General features: G+C 28.8%; 1 protein-coding gene across 1 annotated transcript in view; it reads right to left on the minus strand.

Moving 5' to 3' along the window:
- Positions 1-2,562: 2,562 nt before the first annotated feature.
- The window catches only part of LOC111639070 (mitogen-activated protein kinase-binding protein 1-like), a 33,057-nt gene continuing 17,321 nt past the window's right edge, over positions 2,563-18,298 (minus strand). Inside the window, exons 3-13 of the mRNA XM_023384842.1 lie at positions 16,457-16,577; positions 14,807-14,899; positions 10,643-10,759; positions 9,415-9,513; positions 4,844-5,029; positions 4,606-4,766; positions 4,433-4,508; positions 4,246-4,359; positions 4,015-4,161; positions 3,855-3,921; positions 2,563-2,761 (exon numbers count right to left, since the gene is read on the minus strand). Of these exons, the coding sequence (XP_023240610.1) occupies positions 2,634-2,761; positions 3,855-3,921; positions 4,015-4,161; positions 4,246-4,359; positions 4,433-4,508; positions 4,606-4,766; positions 4,844-5,029; positions 9,415-9,513; positions 10,643-10,759; positions 14,807-14,899; positions 16,457-16,577 (1,309 nt within the window). The 3' untranslated portion in view covers positions 2,563-2,633. The remainder of the gene's footprint in view (positions 2,762-3,854; positions 3,922-4,014; positions 4,162-4,245; positions 4,360-4,432; positions 4,509-4,605; positions 4,767-4,843; positions 5,030-9,414; positions 9,514-10,642; positions 10,760-14,806; positions 14,900-16,456; positions 16,578-18,298) is intronic.

Here is an 18,298-nt window from a genome sequence, read left to right on the forward strand (position 1 = left end):
GATTCAACTTAAAAAAAAAATGAAGACATTTCAGTCTCTTCTACATATTTTTTAATGTATACTATACCAGGAATCGCACTGCATAGTGCCAAAATTGTCACATGGTGATATTTTTATTAAGTGTTGATAAAAATATAATACTGGTGATAGCAATTAGTGATAAAAACACCAGTCTGCTTGTTTCAACATTCAGCATGAAATTGAATCACACTTCAGAAAAACAGCAGAAAGTCTAGCTCCCGTGCAATGTTAGTCCCATGCACAATACACCTAGCGATGTCGTGCAACAAGTTCAGGCAGAAAAGTAGGAAGTGACATTGAGAACTGAAGGCAGTTTTGTGCAATGCCACCTGGTGTTTCTAGACTGAGAATTTTTTTATTGACAGACAGAAAATCTGGGGAATTTTTTCGGGTGACTTTTTTTAGTACACTAAAACAAAACTTTTGACATACAGAACTTGTGAATACTGTTTAAATATTGTGATCAAATGTGTTTTTGGAATTATTCATTAAAAAGTTATTCAAAAATGATCCCTATTGCTAACAAGCAGAGGGCCAGACATTCGGGTCTCCAGTTCAAATAAAACTTGGTGAGCACATAGCCTTAAACACAAACAGCTCCTTGTCCAAATAATTTATTTTTTGTGGGCTGCAAAACATTCCAACTGCATGATACTTATTAGCATTTACATTTAAAATAACACTCATCAACAACAGACTCCAGCAAAATGTAGAAATTTTAATGTAAACTAACATTTTCATCTGTATATAATGGACATCCTCAAGTTTAATTACATAATACAGACCAGTAAAATTAAATTAAAGTTAAATGAGGATGCCCATTATATATGGATGAAAACATTAGTTTACAGTAAAATTTCTAAAGTTTGCTGGATTTTGATAGTGATGAGTGTTATTTTTGAATATTTAACCAGTTATTTGAGTATTTACATTAAATTAAATTTTACATCAATTAACTTTCATTCATAAGAAATTAGTAGAATTATACTTACAGATACCATCTTTTATTGAATATAAATTACAATTTAAACTACTATTATAGATATTACAATCAGAACATGTTAAATTTTTCCCAGCTTCTATAAGCACACAATGAAACTAGTTATTCTTTCAATCACCATAACAGTGTATTTCTATTAATAGGACTTATCATACTGGTGTATAAGATTACAGCAACTCAGTCACACAGATTAAAAATTGTTTTATTTACAATTACCTGTTTACATTTTCTCAAATACCAAATTTCCGATTTCAATCCAATTCGGTATTTTGATCAAATTTCCGATTTGGTATTTGAGAAAATGTAAACAGGTAATTGTAAATAAAACAATTTTTAATCTGTGTGACTGAGTTGCTGTAATCTTATACACCAGTATGATAAGTCCTATTAATAGAAATACACTGTTATGGTGATTGAAAGAATAACTAGTTTGAATTAAGGACATTGATGCATATTAATTAACTCAATGAAACTGTTGCCATATATTACATCATTACCACTTATGTGATATTTAAATAATCATCCAAGGATTTATCTAACTCATGTCCTAAATTATCATTAATTTTATCATTTGCTTTTTTTAATTTCTATATGTTTAAATAACTTTCATAAATATATTGCCTTCTTTCCTCCAATTTTTACAGCTTTAACTTAATTAGCAGCCTTCTTCATTACAGTGTCTCACAACTTCTGAGTATAATAATTATATTTTATAGCTCTCATGTATTCTGCAATTCTAATTTTTAATTTTATACTAGTTTCTCCAATATAAACACAACTATTATTGCAATTACAATTAAATTGATACACAACGTTACCCTTTTCTATCACTGTTATTTCATTTAAACTAACAGCATTTTTTAGATTATTACTTACAGTATTTTTTTGGATCAGTATCAATTTTATCAATTTCTATCATCTTTATTTCTGCCAATTAGGTCCAATAGAACTACCAATAGTAATACCATCTGTATATATATATAAATAATATATACCAATTATTCTTTAGTCATATTTGTTGAATTGTTTTCTTGAAATTTTTTAAAATTAGACTACATCATACAAGTTATAAGCAAAATGTATACAACTGGACTTCAAACTCACATTTGAGTTATAAATAAACACTTGGCTTTATTTCCATCATTTTAGTTGATTTGGATGGATGTCGCTGTTTCTATAATTGAAATTTTCTATGTTGTTTTCGAAACCTTTCTATGTTGCGAATATATTGGACTTCGAACTCAAATGTGAGTTCGAAGTCCAATATATTCGCAAAATATATTCACAGAACATGGTTTTGAAAACAACATAGAAAATTTCAATTATAGAAATGGTGACATCCATCCGAATCAACTAAAATGATGGAAATAAAGCCAAGTGTTTATTTATAACTCAAATGTGAGTTCGAAGTCCAATATATTCACAAAACACAGTTTCGAAAACAACATGTATACAACTTACAATTTTCAGAATATGTTCAATAAACAAAATGAATAATAAATTTTCAATAAAACAAATATGACCAGTTTTGTAAAGTATTAACTTCTTAATTATTAATGGCTCTTAAAGTACATTTTGAGAAACAATGGTATCTACATTCTGATAGATACCATTAATCAACAAACCTTATATTTCCTGAACGATCTCCAGCTGCCAAATGTTGTCCATCCGGACTTATTCGTAAACATCTCACACCATTTTTTCCATCATATGTTGTATCAACTTTATCATTGCTTCCAGCTAAAAAATGAATTTTTATAAATCTATTATTAAGATTCATAAATTGATGAATATAAACAAAAATCACTAAAATGTCTTAATAATTAAAATTATTTTAATAGTACATATATTTAAAACATTGTTTACAGATATTTATTAACAAAATTACATATATAAATTAAGTAATTGCACAAAAATGGAAAATAAAACAAGCAATTATTTATTGTGACATTGTCACAATACCGGGCTGCAATTCTTAATCATATCTTTTAAATTTCTTTCAATATATATGCTCTTCACCTCAAATTAGTAGTGTCTTACCCCTGCACATCATACTTTTCTGTTAGCAATAGTCGTGCCGGTCATCTAACTAACTCTTTTGGGGAAAAATTTTTGAATTAAAATAACATGACTTCTGGTTTGCATTGGAAGTTCTTATATAGTTAATTGGGGGTCTCCTGCCCCTAATCTTTCCATATCCTGCCTTGGCTTTCATCTTTCTAACTCTGTTCTTGAGATTAAGGAAGGACAGATGAACGGACAGAGGAAATTTATAGGTCTACAATTTTTTCAAATTGCAGCCCAATTAACAAAAAATTTGCTAGTTTCGTTAAGAATTATCTCTAACTTAAAGTACAACTGAGATTTTATAATCATTAATATTCCTAATATTTATCATTTAGATCAAATCTGTTTTTTCACAAGATACATTGTAATAAGGTCATCAAAAGGAAAATCTAAATTTGAAACAGTGTTAAAATCTTACTTTTTCCCTGTATATTTAAAATATTTAATTTTAATGATTTGTACAAATTCTTAGCACTCAAATGCTATCATTAGTTTCCTAATGATAGAAATGTTTTTGTTCTAGAAGATTTATGACAAAGCATTAAATTAAATTAAAATTACCTTTCTTACATATAAGAATGTAGATTGTTTTACAATTTCAAATAATGTTTTCCAAATGAACTTATATGATGTCACTTAATAAAAATTAATTAATTAATTTAAAAATTTAGTTCAGAATTAAACAGATATAATTTATATCAATTTAATTACCTATATTCTACAGTTTATTTTAAAATTTATCAAACAATTCTTAAATTTTACTTACAAGGACTGAAATCTGTATCACATAAATATGTTAATTCCGAATCTGTATATATCATTTTAAGCAAATCCTGTATTTAATTAAAATATAAAATATTTTTTCAAGTGATTTTGTGAAAAATATAGGATTTATCATTTTTATTTGAAATTTTTATTGTACTTACAAAACTATAAATATTACGTTGATAAAATGTTTCGGGACTTAAATTATTTTCAAAATTCCATATTCTTATTGTATCATCACTAGAGCATGTAAGAAATGTTCCTTTGGGAAGAACGTTTTTGGAAGTTGAGGAAACATCTGGATAAGTCTAAAATATCAAAAATAAATTGAATTATTATAATTTATAAAATTATCAATAAACAGTATCAATAATAATAATAATAAATCTTACTTCTACTCCCCAAATACATGCACTGTGATAAAGGAATGATTGAATTTTCCCAATTTTTTTCATATCCTTTATATCCCAAATATACATGCTGTGATCATTATATATACAAGTAACCTACAAAAAAAATTTAATAATTTAGATAGAATGACATATAATTTACAAAATACATTATTTATAGTGTGTAGACCTTTTTATTTTTTTCATCCAAAGAAATTGCTATAGCATTGGGAAATCTTGCACCAGATGTGGGTGGATTTAATTGTCTGTTAAAAATAAATTATGAATTAAATTAAAATGTTAATTCATCAAAAAGATTATCCTTTATTCACTTTTATAACTTAAATATATCAAAACAGTTACCTTCCATGCAATCCTTTATCAATATCTATTCCTAAATAATGAGGACGAGGAAGAGTACATAAAAATTGAAGATTAAAAGGATTAAAGCACCTCACAACTCCTTCGGCACATCCTATAAAAATATAGTCTTTTCCTACAGATATACAGTTGGCACTAGAAGTCTGTAAATTTAAAATCATTATTTTACATTATGATATATATGAAAAAATAATTTTATATATCAAAAATGTAAATGTACCCTAAGTTCAACCCATTTGTCAAGTAACCGTCTACTATTAAATTCACATAACAATCCAGATTTAGTAATTGCATAGGTGCTATCTGCCATGTCACCTCGTCCACATGAGACATCACAGAAATAATTATTTCTCTGATCTCCTAATATTGCTGATCTTCCCATTAGTGGAACTGGTTCAAGTTTATACTATAAAAATGAGAACATTAATAAATTATTTATGTCTGTATGATAATGAATTCAAAAATATATTATTAAATTTTTTTATGTTTATTTTATTCTACTGAAATCTGTTTACTGAACAAATTTTCTTTCCTTTCTTAAATTTAAATGAATAAGTCAATATTTTACAAGATGGAAATTTATTACGGTTAGTTTTGATTAAAGCTAGGTATCACAACAGTATATTTAATTGCATACATTATAAGGTTCCACTTATATTCTGTTTCCCCTAAACATAAAGGCAATTTTTGTACATCATCAATCACTTCTGTAGTTAATTTAACTGTAAAACTAGTTGGTTTGTTTAAAAAAAGGTATACTCTACCAATTGCCTCTTACCGAAGTTTAGAAAGGTTATTAGTTATGAAGAGAACATCTGTTTTTATTAGAATGTTTCAGTGTTTACGCTAAACTCATTTTGCATCCTTCAAAATTTCACTAAATCAATACACAGGTGCAACTTCTAGACAATTAAAATTATATATCAGACATGGGCAAATGCAACTCCAAGAGCTGCATGTTGCTCTTTTTAAGTTACATGCTGCTCTTGCTTAAAGTGTTAATTTCTGCTTTTTATTATTATTTTTACAATTTTATTTCCACAATTTTGTGAAAATATGTTTATTAAAAAAAAATTCTTTTTTTTTATATTATATAATAAAATCGCGGTACAGAACTGCAGCTCCCATGCATTTTGCAAAACCTACATTTTGGCTCCCACTGAACTTTTGCTTGCCCACCCAATATATACAGTATATTAAAATACCAGAATTCCATAAGTAAGGATCAGACATACTGCATACGGAACTTGCAAAATATTTAGATAAAGAAGATTACTTAACATACTTGGAGAAAAGTGGCTTTATTAAAATAAATCTTTCATTCAAAGCAAGTTTTTGTTTTGCAGTTGCTTATTATTAACAGAACACAGCTCTATCAATACTTTTTTCTGCCAAATTATTGATTGTTAGTATATAAATTTTTAACTTAAATATAATTATGTTTTAATCCATTTATACATTGAAAACCATTATCTACTTTAAATTATGAAGGTCATCCAGAAAGTAAAGATCTATTGCGCATTCCAGCTGCGCAGTTTGATCTCGGGCTACTATCCAAGGTCAAATAGTTTCCTCTATGTCTTTTCTGAGTGTTGTGTGAGTGATAGTTGAAACAAATTGTTATTGTGCATCCTGTGATTGTCAACAATGAACACTGTGATACAAGGTCTTGCCAACTGTGAGGTCAGAGGTATTATTTGATTTTTGAATGCTCAAAAGTTGAAACCTGCAGAAATTTACCATCAACTAAAGGAAGTGTATGGTGATACAGTAATGAACAAAAGAAATTGAGAAAGTGGTGTGAAATGTTTAACAATGGATGAACAAATGTGCATGATAAAACTCGACCCGGACGTCCATCACTCATCACAGATGATTTGAAGAATCAAGTGAAGAACAAAATCGTTCAAGACAGACACGTGACCTTGGATGAGTTACACGTTTGTTTCCCTAACATTTCTCATTCTTTGCTTGGTGAAATTGTCTCTGAACATCTTGGCTATAGCAAAATTTGTGCACAATGGGTTTTTGGCAACTGAGTGACCAGCACAGAACACAGAGAATGGATGCAGCACTGACATTTTTGATGCGGTATCACGCAGATGGAAATGCATTTCTTGGTCAAATTGTTACTAGCAATGAGACATGGGTGTCTCACTTCACCCCAGAGACCAAGTGCCAATCACTCAAGGGGCATCATCCCTCATCACCCAAAAACCGCAAAAATTCAAACAAACTCTGTCAGCACGAAAACTCATGGCAACAGATTTTTGGGATCATAAGGCTATTCTCTTGGTGGATTTCTTGCCAAAAGGCACTACAATCAATGCAGATCGATATTGTGACACCCTAAGAAAACTACAGCAAGCAATCCAAAATTGTAGGCATGGAATGCTTTCTCATGGTATTGTGCTTCTTCATGACAATGCCCACCCTCACACTGCTGCTGCAACCATAGGCTTGCTGGATCGATTTGGATGGGAAATTTTTGATCACCCACCCTATAGTCTGGACCTTGTTCCTCGCGATTTAGCCTTTTCATGAAGCTCAAAGAGTTCCTGGGCATTTTGGAAATGATGAGGTGAAGAATGCAGTAAACAACTGGCTTAATGGACTGGCAGCAGCCTACTAAAACATGGAAATTCTAAAGCTTGTGGACAGATATGACAAATGCTTAAATAATGACGGTGATTATATACAGAAATAAAGTAAGTTTCAATTTTGTATGTGACACGTTTTTGTTAATAAAATATATTTCTTTCATTTACTAAAATCAAACGGTCGTTACTTTCTGGATGACCCTCGTATATCATGTATACTTTTGCAAGTTGTTTAATTTTTTAAAATCATATTTTATAAAATTTGCCTTTATTAATTTTAAAAATTTATTTGGTTGTTTTGATTTTGCTTAGTAAGTAAGACTAAGTCAAAGGTGCTCTTTTCTAAAAATCTTTATTTGTTCTATAACAGTTTCCCAAAGATATTTTTCAGTTGAAAATATTTGAGTCTATTTTGAACAAGTGGCTGTGATCTTTATCATCAATAAACAGTTTTTTTTTACTTTTTGTTGTTATTTAAATTAAATTTATCATTCTCCACTTCAAAATCAGCCTATAAAATGCAAAAACTCTAAACAATGATAAAGACAATCAAGTATATAAATGAAAAACCAAGATTATATATGCTAGATTTAACACATTTGTATATATCTTAATCATATCTGTTTCTTTCAAATTGTAAAATCAAACATTTTCTTTGCTAAGGAAGGAATAAAAAATTTTATTTAAATTTGTATGTATACAAGGAGTAATCAAAAAGTAACTTTACAAATTCAATAGCACATACTTTTATTGCAGAAATGAAAATGCAGGATTTATCTGCACTATGCTATTTCTGAACAAAATTGTCCAGCCTCTTCAAACATTTATCACAATGTTTAAATGGCCTCTGTCCTCATAAAATTCCTGTACTTATTGTTGCATCCATCCAGCAATTATGGTTTTTTCTTCAACAATAAAACAAATTCTGTTCTCCTTCAAATGTCAGAATACACAAAAAGCAAGAGTGTTCAATTATATAAGGAGATAATGATGTACCTCACATTGAAACATCTGCAGCAAATCTAGTGATATGTATGCAGTCTAGTGTTGTCATGGAAGAGAACAACACTGCAGCTGAGGAGTCCAGGATGCTTTCTCCTGAAGTTCTCTTTCAAGTGTGTTAATATGATGCAATATGTGGGTGCCCTCAACTAGGTCCAAACACTCCAAAATTTGATCAAAAATTCCTAGAAAAAAAAATGTTTAAAAAACAAAATATTTTTGTTTAAAGTTTACATAAGGAGAACTTTCATAAACAATTTAAATCCTAAGATCAACCATTTCTAGTTGGGATTGGAATTGGGCATTAAATTAAATGTCAATGTTGATCTCTCCAGTGGCTGACTTTGGACATGTTTCCTCGTGAAGCAGCTAAGCAAGCAAACCAATGACATAGTTCGTTTCATATGAAACAATCTAGGTCATTGGCTTACTTGCTTAGCTGCTTCACGAGGAAATGCATGCTTTGTCTTGAATTATCTCTGGAATCAGGTACAAAACTAATTGGAATGTATGAAAAAGGAACTAAGACCAATAGGCAATCAAAAGGCTAAATAGATAAAATCCCATATCTCAATAACATAAGGTTCCCTTTCATGCAGTTCCTTTTCACAAAGTTCTTTTACAACAAAAGTTGTTTTTTTGTTGTTCCTCTGTTCCTTGTTTTTTGTGTGCATCTCTTCTATCGAATCTTATCATATATGGGTGAGCCTGTGCTTTCAGCTACTTGTGAAGATCTTTGGAATTCAGTTTAACTTAATTAAGTAGACCAAGATGCCTTGTCTCATGAGAAACATACTAATTACTCAAATGTATAAACTTTTCCTGTTAGCTAATGTTTTCTGTAACCAGAAATGCTTGTTTATATTAAAATCATTTATTTTAATATGGTGTAGATAAATCATCCTTTATCCATGCAACACACATCTCACTAGTAATGTGTCAAACACCTGGGAAAGGGCTATGGAAAACCAAACAATTAAACCAAAACTATTCTTAACTGGAATGCAAATCTTGTGACCCCACAATCATTCATTTTGCCAATCTGGACCATTACAACTACTTACATTGAATTACACTTGATAGTGTTTTGGTTTTTAAAGTGTAGACTTGTAAAGTCACTTTTTGATTACCCTACACAACATCAAACTTTTAACTCAGACATAATTTAAAAGTATAGTAATGTTTATACCTTTGTTGAGCGTGAATATTCTAAATACCAAAATTTGACATGTCTGTTTCCTACTGTAACAAAGTAATTTCCACTTGATGCAAATGATATGGCTTTAACCTGAAAATATATAAGTTCATTTGAATTACTTACAGACAAACACACAAAATTTATTTAATTAGGTAAAGTTGATTAAAATATAGTATTTCTTTTGATATTTCATATGAAAAAATTAATTTCTATATTTAAAATATATAGTTTAAAGTTGTTTTATTTAGCTAAATATAAATATATTAGCTAAATAGTATAGCATTTTTCAAGTTTTATGAAATTTCAGGTAATATTTGATAGTTAGAAAAATAAGTATAATAGAGCATTGATTATCCAAATACCAATCAACCAAAAGCATTCTAGTCAGCAAATTCAAATTTTCACTAGGGCTGTGGTGTTGCAGCACTCTTCCTCTCCCTGCCAAACTGAACTGTAGGCCTAGTTTAATGTATCACATTATGTAAGGTATGTATTTGTAAGACGTGTGATACAAATTATACACAATACAGTTTTGTGTTTAATATATTTTTTGTAAATGATCAGCTAGCCGAACAACCCCAGTCCCAAATTGTTTCAGATAATCGATGCTCTATTGCAGGGCTTCTTAAACTTTTTTTATTCCATTCACGACCCCATTTATGATTGTGATTTTTTTCGCAACCCAAAATTATAAAATAAAGATATATATAAATTTGCAAAAACAATAATGGTGTGCTACTACAGTTCACTTGTGTTACAATGGAAGAGAGACAACTGAATACGCTGAAAAGTGACAACACTACACTAGTTCACACTACAATCAGTGTTGATGAATCATTGTCTTGCTGCACCAGAAGTGACACAAAGCGCAACTCACGAAACTTATGACACAAAGCATGCCTCACTTTCAAACTCATTTTCAAACTCACAAATTATTTTCAAAATTTTGCATTAAAATCTCGTGACCCCAAGATTTCACTAAGTGACCCCAAATGGGGTCGCGACCCATAGTTTAAGAAGCTTTGCTCTACTGTATTACTATTAAATTTTTTAAAAGTAAAGATTACACATTTAAAATGAAATTCTATTATAATAAAACACTACTCCATGATTAAAAGCTATAGAATGCAATAAAATATAGTTAAAACCTGTTTTGTAAGAGTAAAAATTAGCATATTCAAGCAAATTTTAAAGAAGACTAATTGACTTTTATACTTACTTTACAAGAAACTTTATTTGAAGCTATCTTGACATTTGATTTCCATTCCCATACATTAACAATCATGTCATGTTGGGTTCCTACAGACACTACGTATTTCAAATTAGGTGAAAATGCCTATTCATAAAACAATGAATAAATACATATTAAACTTCAGTTATTAAGAATATAAAAATAAAATTTGCAAGTATATAATATTCATAAAAATTGTATTTTAATTACATAAAAATAAGCCAAATGTAGTGATAACCCTTAGGACTTGAGAAATAGGACAAGGATTATTATACGAGGGCTATTTTTTAAATAAGTCTGTTTGTGAATGAGAGTGAGAATGACGCGTGATCACAGCAGTGCACCTGTGCATCTGCTCCAAGCATGCTTTGCACGCATTTAGACACCATTTGCAGCCATATCGTCTATCTGTGTGCTGAGCTGTAAAAGTTTATAATGTTTAAGAAAATTGAGTCGCCCACCAACTGTGAGATACAATCTGTTATTCGATTCTTGAGTGCAAGAAACTTGGCAGCAGTGGAAATTCACTGTCAGATTTGTGAAGTTTACAGTGATAATGCTATGAGTGACAGTAAAGTTTGAAAGTGGGTGAGAATGTTCAAGGACAGGCAGGTTAATGTGCATAGTGAGCCACATTAATCTGCCTTTCCGACCTTCTCTGATTTCTGAAGATTTGGTTTGTGATGTGGATAACAAAATTCGAGAGGGCCAACAATTCACGATTTCAATGTTACCAATTGAATTTCCACAGGTTTCAAGATCAGTTTTGTATACCATTGTTTTGGAGAAATTGAATTATCGAAAATTGTATTCAAAGTGAAAGCCAAACAGTCCATTTCAGCATGGAAAATTATGACAATTGTCTTTTGGGACAGGAAAGGGATATTGTTAGTGGATTTTATGGCGAGATGCACAACAATCAATTTTGATGGATATTGTGTGACCTTGAGAAAATTCTGGCATGCCATACAAAAACAAGCAGCGTGGTCTACTGTCTTCCTGTGTGATGTTGCTTCATGACAATGCAAGGACACATGTTTCTGCACAAACACAAGGTCTAATCAGTTCTTTTGGATGGGAACAACTGTATCATCCACCTTACAGTCCAGACCTTGCACCCAGTGATTTTCATTTGTTTCAATACTTGAAGGAGTTTTTTGGTGGCCAACAGTTCAACAACGACAAAGTGAAAACCGCAGTCATGGATTTGGCTTTTTCACAGGCGGCAGATTTCTTTGAAGTCGGAATTCAAAACATTGTTGAGTGGTATGACAAATGCTTGAACAAAAAAGGAAATTATGTAGAAAAGTAGATAAAAGTACGTAGAATATGGAAAAAATATATTTTAATGATATTTACAGTATTTTTCTTCTTATTAAAAAACAGACCTTATTTAAAAAATAGCCTTCGTATAATTAATCAGAAAGATTTAATAAGTATTTATACACAACAGAGCTGTAGAAATCCTTAATTAACTAAAGCCTTTCTTCTAATTCTCTTCTTATTAATCATAAGTAAACTATACTCTACTGATTATATAAAAAAAATTTAATCCACTAAATAAGTAAAAATTATTAAAAGTTATTCTACTTTTAATACTTCTTTACTTACAAGATTTTTTTGTATAACTCAATTTTTTGAATTTTAATTCAATGAATTTTACTATATAATTTATCACACTACTTTTACAGATTTGTATACTTCAGCATTATTTTTATCCAAACTACAATAAAATTTAAATTTGTTTTTTTCTTATTATATTCAATGACACAATTTGCACAATATGACATCAGTGAATAACTACATGCAATTAATAAATGACCTTGTAGATGAAAAGCAATCAAATTAGCTGTTTGAATATATATATCAGGCCATCTCCCAAAAAATTTCCAGGTTTTTTCCAAACCTTTCGGATTCATTCCCAGATCTCCAGATAAAAATGAAATAAAAATGGCTTATGTACTGTACATGGACAGCATAAAGTGAGAATTGCTAGATACAATAAAAAAGTATTACAGTATAATCTCTGAATAGTGGATACTGTCAGGATTGAGAAGTTTGTCCACTATTTAGAGGTGTCTGCTATTCGGAGATACATATTGGCAGCTATATTATATCATAATATAGTGAAGAATACGATGGATTATGGAAACAACAAATTTGCATTAGGGATGTGAATATACCAAAAAGCATGTTATATATTTTAATTATATATGCTACAATATATTATTTATTTTTTCAGCTGTAAAAATCTCATTTTAATTAAATCTTTGAATGTCAGTTACAAAGGTAATTTGCTATCCACTTCAAAGGGTGGGAAGTATATTCGGAATTGTTACATTTATAATGTCATTTATGATCTAAGCAACTAATAAAAATCAAGACAGGGATTTGTCTGCTTTGTAGTTATCAAGTAGGTGTAACTTGTTGAACATTTCTGCTTTTTTCGGTAACTGATTTATTAAAAATTTCACTTTAGCCACCACAAAGCTGTTAAAACAGTTATGACAACAGCATTTGTTTGGTGAAAGTTCAAAGGAAGTGTTACACAGGCAATTTGCCGACCACTTTAAAGTATGGGAAGATATTCGGTTTTCTCACATTTATGACATCATTTATGATATTGAGTTTTTTTCTCATTACTGCTATACTACAGTTTTTGTCAAATGAATAAATAACTTCAGAAAAGTTTATAGTTTTTTTGGTATCATAAGCTTAATTCCAACAATAAGACAGAAGTTTAACAACATTAATATGTATGATAATAAATGGTGATTGACAACTTAACCAGATTAAACTTCTTTAACGGATAGAGAATATTGTTTGACTTTTTATAACTGCCCTCCTTCCCTATTCCTATTTTAAACCAGTCTTTATTTGACTATGGTCAAAATTTATCATCTGAAAGAGTATTTGAACCGATTCTTTGTTTTCATTTTAAAATATTTCATACATAATTAATTTTTTCAGAATATTGTAGGCAGGACATTGCGTTTTCGTAAGGCTGGTTATGGATGACGATCGTCCATAACCAACCTTCTGTTAAGTGGTTATGCTGTTAAGTGGAGGTGCCCACTATTCGAGAGTGTCCATTAACGGAGGTTTCACTGTATATCTAAAAATATGTTTTTATAAATAAAATAAAAGTATTATAATACAAATATAAAAGTATTAGATATCTAAGAGACCAGTATTTTCTATTATGTATGGAAGATTCCCATTTTTCACTTGTGCATTTTTTGCTTTGGAATGATGACACTGAATTTCTCACTCACTATTATTTTTTTTGTCTACATGATATAGGCATTACACTAAAAAATTTTAGTTTTACAAACTTTTAAAAAATATAAACTAAAATGTAATTAGCTTTCAATGATTTGAAGACTAACATTTTCATAGTCATTTTGAGAATTCTGAGAAAGAAAACTAAATATACTCAAAAATATTAAACAAACTAAGGATTACTGGCATGTAGAAAAAGGTATGTTATTTTCTTTTAATAATTAAGTTAAGGAGTATAAAGAAAATTGCCAAACAAATTATTTTATAATGATTATAAAATTAAAAACCTGAAATTAAATTTATAAAAAAATTAATTTTTTAAACATTTATTATTACTTAAAACTGTTACAAAAAACCTTTTGCATTCAATTATAAAATAATTTAAGATTATATCAAAAACAGAACAAAGTGCAATTATGACAAATTTATAAAAGAAAAATTAAATTTGTTGGTATTAAATAAGTCTTAAAATATAATTGATGCAAAGTTAAAATTATATTTATTAAACATAATGCATATTATCCTGTGAAGCTACTGCTTGGAAGTTCTGCTTTCATTTGTTTATCTGGTATATGCTAATAAATCTAATGTATCCAAGGGAAATTACTGTATCTGATAGTAGTTATTATTTCAATAATTAACTTTTGTTGCTACTAAAACAGTTATACTATTTTTGAATTTATTTTTAATGATTTTTTTTNAAAAAACCTTTTGCATTCAATTATAAAATAATTTAAGATTATATCAAAAACAGAACAAAGTGCAATTATGACAAATTTATAAAAGAAAAATTAAATTTGTTGGTATTAAATAAGTCTTAAAATATTGCCACTTTATATTCTAGTTTAAAATATGAAGAATTACACTTACAACACAATTAATTCCATATTTATGACCAGAAAATTCTGCAACTTGGTTACAATCTTGCACATCCCATACACGAACATGTGGCTGATGACCACACTAAAAGAAAAGTGTTAAACTTCAAAATTAAATACATTTTTATTATATATATAAAAATAAATCTAAAACAAAAATTAAGTAAATTTTATATTAATATATATTTAAAGATCTTATCAATTTTGAACAATAATTTAATAATAAGTATAAAATTTTGCTTTCAAAGTTTTTAAACGTTGTAAGCAAAAATGAAAATAAAATAGCTTTTTGTTCAATAAGCCATATTTATTTAACAAAGTTCCACTTCATTACAGTAGACTAGGCTTACACAATATTTATTTAGATATTTGTCTAATGTAACCTGCTTCATTCATTTTGTTATAATAAAAATAAAAATACATTTTATGATTTCCACGAACAAAACCACAGATCTACAAATACCATACTAAAATTCACTGAAGATTTATAATATTAAACTTAAAGATACAGCATTTTTCAGAAATTGCTGTTTGTTGCAAGCACACTACTAGATAACTGTGCAAGAAAATTGTAAAATCCGTGTTCAAATTAATCCAAATTTGCATGTGAAATCAGACAAAATTTTGTGTATATCTGATGTATTTTATTCATTTTTGAGATGCAATAGAACAAAATTTTCAATAGGATGTAGTTGAAAAACTTCTTAAGTGAGTCCATTTTCCAGTCACAGACAAGGATTTCAGTCTACTTAAGCAGGAAACTTTCTTAAATGGGAACATTTTTATATGGGAAAAATTTACATCTCTCTTAGTACAAAAAATTAAGACTTTTAGAATTAAACTTCTTATTCAGAAAACCTTCTAATATAACAACTTCTTAACAGAGTTCCACTGTATCACTTGACATTTCAAAATGTACTAAAAGGTAATTATTGACAATGTTGCCATATTTTCATTAGAGGCTAATATTACAATATCCTTCTCCAACAGAAGACTGGAGGGTGCAGAAATTTGAACTATTGTTTAGCACATGACTAACATAGTATATACATTAGCAAAAGTTCTGTAGTACATATTAGTTTTTGAAATAAATGACCAGAGAGAAACTTGTGTTAAATGTGTATAAAGGTTTTATCTGATTCATTTAAATTTTAAAAAGAAGCAATCTATTGTTTCTTTGATTCTATAAATATTTAATTTTATTACACAAGTTAATTTTTCATAAAAATATAAAACTTTTAAATGAATATTTTATTCTGTTTGAAAATTATGTTAAATCACTATTTTTAAAGCTATAAATACTGTTTCAAATTATGCAAGTAAATGACGATGCAAATGGTAGGTTATAAAACTAGTGATGTATTGGAAAGAAAGTTATCATGTAAGTATTTATTCTTCTATTTCAAGTGTAATCCACATATTTAATTTTTTCCATATACAATTATAGGAAAGATATTAATCATTTTAATAAATAGTAATTATTTTTGTTCTCTTTGTAATTATTCATTTAAATGTAACAGAATATTTTATATGCCAAAAATTTTCAATTATTAAACATCTTAATGCCATTTTCTTAATTGAAATCTGCTAATACATTTAATGTTCATAAAAATAAATTTTTAATAATTTTATTAGCACTTACTTCTCCAGTAACTAAGTATTTTCCATCCCAGGAGAATGCCAAACATGTAATGGTTTTCTTGGAAGCACTAAGAATATGGCATTGCCTATTTTTCCGAACATTGTAGAGAACAATTACGCACCTAAAAAATAAAACTATATTAATATGAATGAAAATAAGTATAAAATTAAATAATTTAGTTATTAAAAACAATTAGAACTGTAATATCTAGTCACTATTTAAAGTCAAATGATTACCAGATTAGATTAAGCTATATTACTGCTACTATTAATAATTAAAGTCTAAGTGATTTGCCTAGAGGTAGGCATTAGGTGCCATATCTTATTAAATTTAATAATTGTAATTAAATTAATATTTATTAATAAATTTAGAAGATTCTGGAAGAAAATAATTGGCCCAAAATAGGACTTGAGCCACAACTACTGCTTGCAAAGCAGATGCATTGTCAGTTATGCTATCCAAATTTCATCTGATCTTTGCTTCCAAAACTATTAATTTAGATATAACTGTACAGGTTATTCACAGCACTGACTAGGAACAACTTAGTGCCCATGACCTAGGTTGGCTGGTACAGGTTACTTACAGTGCCAACTTAGGCCATGGGCACACAGTTATATCTAAATTAACAGCTCTGGAAGCAAAGATTGGATGGAGGTCCAGGTAGCATAACTGGCAACACATCCACACAGTAAGCAGCAGTTTTGGGTTCAAGTCCCACTTCAGGCTGGTTGATGATGACAATGGAAATTTATAGGTCTACAATTTTTTCAAATTTCAGTCCAAAAACAAAAATTTAGAAAAACAATTAGCATGGTAGTCATTCTGAACAAGATGATTTGAAAAATGATTTTCAAATATAATCTTATTTAAATTTTAATATATTTATCTATTTTACAAATAAAGAATCAATATATCAAATCAGTTTAAGTACACCACTCAGTACAATGCTATGACAATTTGTTATTTGGTAACATCACAAAGGTAGCCTTCTAATCATAGCTAGAAAATTGTTTGCATATTTAAAGATTATTATTACAAATTGCAAGAAAAAGCAAAAAGTTTGCTTGTTAGCAAGTTCAGATGGATCGCATGACGTGGTTTCAGCTAAAATTCAAGTCTCTGTTAAGAGTAAGAGCCGGATACTCAATGATATGATCTCGTGTTAAATTTTGAAAATATATATTCTAATAATAATATTTTATATTCAAATTAACCTAAAATGAAAAGGGTTCAAATATATTACAGTTTCAACGACAAAGTAAATTTAATTCCATTATCTAATCAATTTTAAAATCTTTACTTTCATCGAGTTATNTTATCCGGACTACCTTCATCCCCAATTAGTCCGGATAATCGAGGTTCTACTGTATATTTATCTATTTTACAAATAAAGAATCAATATATCAAATCAGTTTAAGTACACCACTCAGTACAATGCTATGACAATTTGTTATTTGGTAACATCACAAAGGTAGCCTTCTAATCATAGCTAGAAAATTGTTTGCATATTTAAAGATTATTATTACAAATTGCAAGAAAAAGCAAAAAGTTTGCTTGTTAGCAAGTTCAGATGGATCGCATGACGTGGTTTCAGCTAAAATTCAAGTCTCTGTTAAGAGTAAGAGCCGGATACTCAATGATATGATCTCGTGTTAAATTTTGAAAATATATATTCTAATAATAATATTTTATATTCAAATTAACCTAAAATGAAAAGGGTTCAAATATATTACAGTTTCAACGACAAAGTAAATTTAATTCCATTATCTAATCAATTTTAAAATCTTTACTTTCATCGAGTTATTACTATGTCATTTTTAATTTTTCTTTTATTTAATATCA

This window comes from Centruroides sculpturatus, unplaced genomic scaffold (assembly GCF_000671375.1).
Source record: "Centruroides sculpturatus isolate CEXI.00-Female unplaced genomic scaffold, Cexi_2.0 scaffold1202, whole genome shotgun sequence".
Taxonomy (NCBI): domain Eukaryota; kingdom Metazoa; phylum Arthropoda; class Arachnida; order Scorpiones; family Buthidae; genus Centruroides; species Centruroides sculpturatus.